Below are 5,162 nucleotides of genomic sequence, written 5' to 3'. Positions count from 1 at the left end.
TTTGTCATCAATCAATTCTACCAAAAAACATCGAATTTTCATTAATGTAGTAAACATTTGATTCTACAAATAAGAAAGAGAAAAAAAAATTATAAAATATTTTAAAAAGAGCAAAAAATATTTAAAAATAACAATTTTAAGTGGAAGTAAAAAAAAGGATAAAACAAAAAATCTAAAAAATTGATAAAAAAAATATAAAAGCATATATATAAAAATGTTTTTAAAAAAAATATGTGGCTGAGCTGGCCAGTCAAAAACATGGTCTACTTGATAAATGAGAAGGCACGTTCGGATCAACGAAACTGCTCCCTCTCAGCACGACTCGACGGGTCAATTGAAATTTGTGAAGGGCTATTGACCTAAATTTCCCCTAAACAAACAAGATTGATCGGTGATCGGAAGTCGAGCGTGGGTGCTCGTCGGCGAGTGGAGGAATGCGCTGATGTTCTCCGCCTCTGCTACGGCAGCGTAGGTGAGAGATTTAGTTTCTTCCTTGCGAAACGTACTCGTTTACTCGACACTTGATGTAAGAGAGTAAAAAAGAGGCGGGGAAAGAGGACAAGGGAGGTGAAGGAGTAGAAGACAAGAGAGAGATTATTACAAGAAAGATTTAAGAGTTTTGAATTTTCTATTAGATTTGAATCTAAGATAGAAGTGTAATTCTCGTGCTCTCTATCATTTTGTGTTCGCTTCTCTGACGCTTAGCCTTATACTCGATATTTGTTTATCCGACGTTATAATTTGTAAGCAAAAGTTGAACTTAAAGTGTGATTGCGTTTCTCTAATCCGGTTATGATATAACAGGACCGGCAAGTCAAGCAGTGTATGGTTTCCGAAGCTTTGAGACGGTCTTTTATGGATTTCCAGCTTTCGTGTACGTCACATTTGCCATGGATATGGGTCATGGAGACACTAGCACGCTCCAGTCAAGTTGATATATCTCTTTTACTCGGTAAACATGACGTTGGCTTTTGTTTGGTGATGTACATTGTTTTTTATGGCTTCGATAGGTTGGTTGGGAGAGTCACTGAGTAATATGTTCATGTTACTGTAGATTTGGTTGAGAAGACCCAAGAATTATCTGATGATCTTAGTAGAAATACAAGGGAAATTGTGTCTTTGAGAATTTTGGAGAATGTTGCTTTCAGGAGAGCAAGTACTGGTCCGATCTCTTCCACGTCATGTTCAAAAATTGATTTGAACCCATCTGAACGTTGTGAAGATGTCCTTCAAAAAATATTACTCGAGGTACTTTAGTATTTAGTTTACTCACGTACAAAACTTTAATGACTTGTTTTCTGATTAAATTGTGTAATAGCAATGGTGCTTACTAATTTTTATAATTTTCATGATTATTGACAGACATCTGCTTCGAATCTGTTATCTTCTGGACCAGATAGGTTGAAGTGGAACCTGGAGTCCTTTTTAACGCAAAAAAGAGCTAGCTTGACTAAATTTGCATTACAACAGGTGACACAGAGCTAATTGAAATCGTAAACAATTTGAGGCCATGAGAAATAAATAATAATCAAGACGTTGACTATAGTGTTGCTGCTTCTCTCTTTTTTTTCCGGTTCTCAAACAGCTTAAAGTTTCAATTCTTAAAGGAAGTCATCCTGTTGTTGCATCCCTGAAAAAACATAGTGATTTGCAAGTTGGGGATCCACCTGAACATGAAGTCTCCATTGATGATGTTAATTGTGGCATTGTGCCTACACACGAAGGAAGTGAGGCACATACTCAAAATGGTGCAGCCAATGTCTTATCGAATTCTCCTGCATTGCCTCATGAAAATGGTCTTTTGCACAGAAATGCACCCATTGAACACTTATTACTGGCTAATAGAAATGGAAGTGGCACTTTTAAAAATGCAGGAGGAAAGTTCTGTCATGATGAAATGGCAATGAATAATGGTTGTGAAACCTGCTTAAAAGGGGCCAAAAAGTATAAGCATGACGAATCCATGGGAATTCGGCAGTATAGTAAAGGACATAGCTGCCCATTGGAAAAAATAGATTATGTTGGATGCATGGGGAAAAATCGACTTTCTACAGATAATGAATGTGGTCCATCGAAGGGGCTTGTTGGTGATAATGAAGTTTTACTTGGAGTGCCAAATGACAAGGCTGATGAGGAACAGGAACGGCATAGCATCAATGAAACTGAAGACGAAAATAAAGGTATGCTGGAGCTCAAAACTAGTAATCAAGCCATGTATACAGACGAGCAAACTAATAATATAAATGTCTCAAATTGTGGTGTACCTGAAGAAGATTTTGATCATTTTTGTGACAGTGGGTATAGTGAAGGGAGGACTGATATTACAATAAGGAGAAATGCTTTCTTGAGCTCTCAATGCATATATAGCCAAGATTCCTTTGCAACATCTGATTGTCGAGAGTTAAATCTTTGTGTGAAATGTAACAAGGGCGAAAAACTATTGGTGTGTAGTTCTACCTCTTGTCCTTTAGCGGTTCATGTGCATTGTCTAGGTTCTGCCATGAACTCTGACACGGTGGAGAGTTTTTATTGTCCATCTTGTGCATATTCTCGAGCAATCAAACAGTATGAGGAAGCCAAGGAAAAAACTTCATCGGCATTAAAAGGTTTGATAGCCTTCTACTGCTTTGGGGCCTGTAGAGAATCAAAGAAACAGCTTGTAACGTCGAACCAAATGGAACTGGATGAAGAAGTGGAAGAAAATAATGAAGTGATCCATAGAAATTTCTTAGAAGGGCGCAAAAAATGTCAAAGCAAGACAAATGTGGAAGACAAACTGGCAGAACCTTCAGCATTAAACTCTGTTGATTGTCTCCCCTCACAAGGAAAACCCATAGAATCAACCAATCAAATGCTTCTCACTATGGATGAACTTGACCATGGCGTGAAAAAGATGGCACAAGACTACCAATCTCCCCAGGATCGAGGACAAAACCATATGGATGCACTGGTGGTTTATCAATTACCATATGAAAATTTATCCAGACAGGACCCAGAGAGAAGCGATAGGTGTGATAGATACATGAAAATAAGATCCAAAAAGGGTGGGTTATGTCCAAAAACAGAATCATCACGAAAACGAACATGCTCATTATCTATTAAATCTATTGATGCAGAAGAAATGATTGACAAAGAGAATGAGAGTGCTTGTGCTTCAAAATACTTCGTAAGGTACGAAATGGAAGAAACATAGCTTGAATATATCAAGGCCATATCACTGATACTTATACAGTCGTTTCTGAAGAAGGTGCCTTTTTTCATATGGTACTTCTGCTTGTTGGACCACAAAGCTCAATAAGATCAAACATTCTATTTACTTTGATGATATTTAGTTTTAGGTTTTTTAGGGACTTCATGGTTCAAGTTGCTTACTGTAAGTTCCTAATTGAAGATGTTTCTACTTTCTTTTTATATACAGACTGAAAACTAAGCATATTTTCATCCTAATCTGCAGCTCACGTCCATCAATTCATCTATCTAGGCGGATGAGACGCTCATGGACAAGTGCAGAAGAAGAGACACTAAAGGTTGATTTTTTTTTAAACGTGATTTCATAGAGATATTAGAACTTTCTCCCACCATCAGTTTCCTGGTTCTCAGTGTTCACTAAGTGATGTGATGCAGATAACAAGTCACTTTTAGATCCATTTACAATCTATGATTCCAATTGCTATGACCTTATAAGACAAAGCTCCCTAGTCTCTGATAAAGTAAACGATCCATCTAGCTATAGCCTTTTACAAGTCTTCCCAGTCCTTAAAACCAAGGTGATTGTTAAATGTAAAAATTACCAATTCCATCTCAATTTACCTTAGTGTGCATTTGAATTGAGGTATTCTGCGTCATGGATTTCAAATTTATTCGATTTGTTTGGAGGAATTTACATTAGGTGATTGCAAATCCATCATTTATTACTTTAGGCAAATATAATAGTAATTAAGATGAATATAAAAGGCACTCAAAATGGGTGTCCTCTCTTGAAATTCATTCTTAGTTCAAATTCATTTATTCAAATTGAACTCATCCATCCAAAAATACGACCATAGAATTCTGTCCATTAGGCACTAGGGGGGAAATCTAAGATCTCTGTACTCTGAGGTATTCTGAGTAGTGACGCCCTTTAGATTTCATTTCGAAGTTTCTTTTTGTGCCGCAGAACATGTATTCCACATGTACCCTTCCACTCTCCTAGCCTTCTCGTAGAAACTTTTGTGGCTGGCCTGATACTCTTCCGGTAGTCAGATGCTTAATTTCACAATATGAAGAGCAATTAAGTTTGCAAAACAGCAGGTGTGTGATTCTCTCGACATCATTTATGGCAAAACTTTCATTCCATAAATTTCTCAAGCATTGTTGGGTTTCAATAGGTGTTTCACACTTATCTTATTTCATGTCTAACGCTTGAAGTTCATTTTCGTCATCTCCATATAGATGATTATGACTCTTTAGTAAACTTCTGTTGGCAGTTCTCAGCTCAAATGTAAGTTGTTGTTTTCTCTCATACAGGAGGGGGTTCGAAGGCATTTTAGTCCTGAGGATAAAAATATCCCGTGGAAGACAATATTGGAATTTGGAGCCGGTATCTTCCAGAGAGGCCGTACTGCAATGGACCTCAAAGATAAATGGAGGAATATCAGCAAAGCAGATCCAAATTCCTAATGAAATTGATGTCAGGATGATGTCGCAGTTTCAAATCAAATGCAATGAAAGAAAAGCTGGTGTTGGTATAAAATCTGCCATACCTAGAAAGTACATTTTCTTACATATGGTTTTCTTTTCTATAATGATTTAGTTTATCGTGATTAGTTAACTGACATTTGTAGTGAAGTTTCTCTGCATTATATTATAAAATGATATTAATCTGAAACTTGAACCTTTTAGTTGTGCAATTTGTTCCAACATAAGAGAAACCCTTTTAACTTTTTGCCAAGGACGTCCCACAAATCATTCCATATTCCATTCCTTTGACATCCTCTGTACTTTCAATAAACCTATTTGCATGTTTGGGTAAAAATATCGTGTATCTTACCCAAATGGAGAAGGTATCGAGGGTGTATAAGGTAACACAAGCAAGGGGCGACAAGCTGCTGAGGCTTGTTTATTGTTCTGCTGTAACGGCGGTAACACTGTTTAAGAAATGCTTGAGCTGTTTACTGAGCTCC

General features: G+C 37.1%; 1 protein-coding gene across 6 annotated transcripts; it reads left to right on the top strand.

Moving 5' to 3' along the window:
* Positions 1–274: 274 nt before the first annotated feature.
* On the top strand, positions 275–4,930 carry LOC140808827 (uncharacterized). Of its 6 annotated transcripts, XR_012113019.1 has the most exons (8): positions 275–472; positions 805–952; positions 1,055–1,248; positions 1,363–1,470; positions 1,586–3,171; positions 3,455–3,527; positions 4,157–4,290; positions 4,507–4,930. XR_012113019.1 is itself a non-coding variant. In XM_073166119.1 (7 exons), exons 2-7 carry the CDS (start codon positions 826–828, stop codon positions 4,657–4,659), a joined length of 2,241 nt encoding a protein of 746 aa, XP_073022220.1. In that variant the 5' UTR covers positions 275–472; positions 805–825; the 3' UTR covers positions 4,660–4,930. The 6 variants fall into 6 exon arrangements, 3 of the variants coding, with proteins under 3 accessions (XP_073022220.1, XP_073022222.1, XP_073022221.1); XR_012113020.1 differs by lacking the exon at positions 4,157–4,290 and having other exon boundaries at positions 1,586–3,373; positions 4,507–4,641; XR_012113021.1 differs by lacking the exon at positions 4,507–4,930 and having other exon boundaries at positions 1,586–3,373; positions 4,157–4,275.
* Positions 4,931–5,162: the final 232 nt, after the last annotated feature.

The sequence above is a fragment of the Primulina eburnea genome, chromosome 13 (assembly GCF_022965805.1).
Source record: "Primulina eburnea isolate SZY01 chromosome 13, ASM2296580v1, whole genome shotgun sequence".
In the NCBI taxonomy this organism is placed as follows: Eukaryota; Viridiplantae; Streptophyta; class Magnoliopsida; order Lamiales; family Gesneriaceae; genus Primulina; species Primulina eburnea.
The sequence above is the reverse complement of the archived record's forward strand: the minus strand, read 5'-3'. Positions and strand labels throughout refer to the sequence as shown.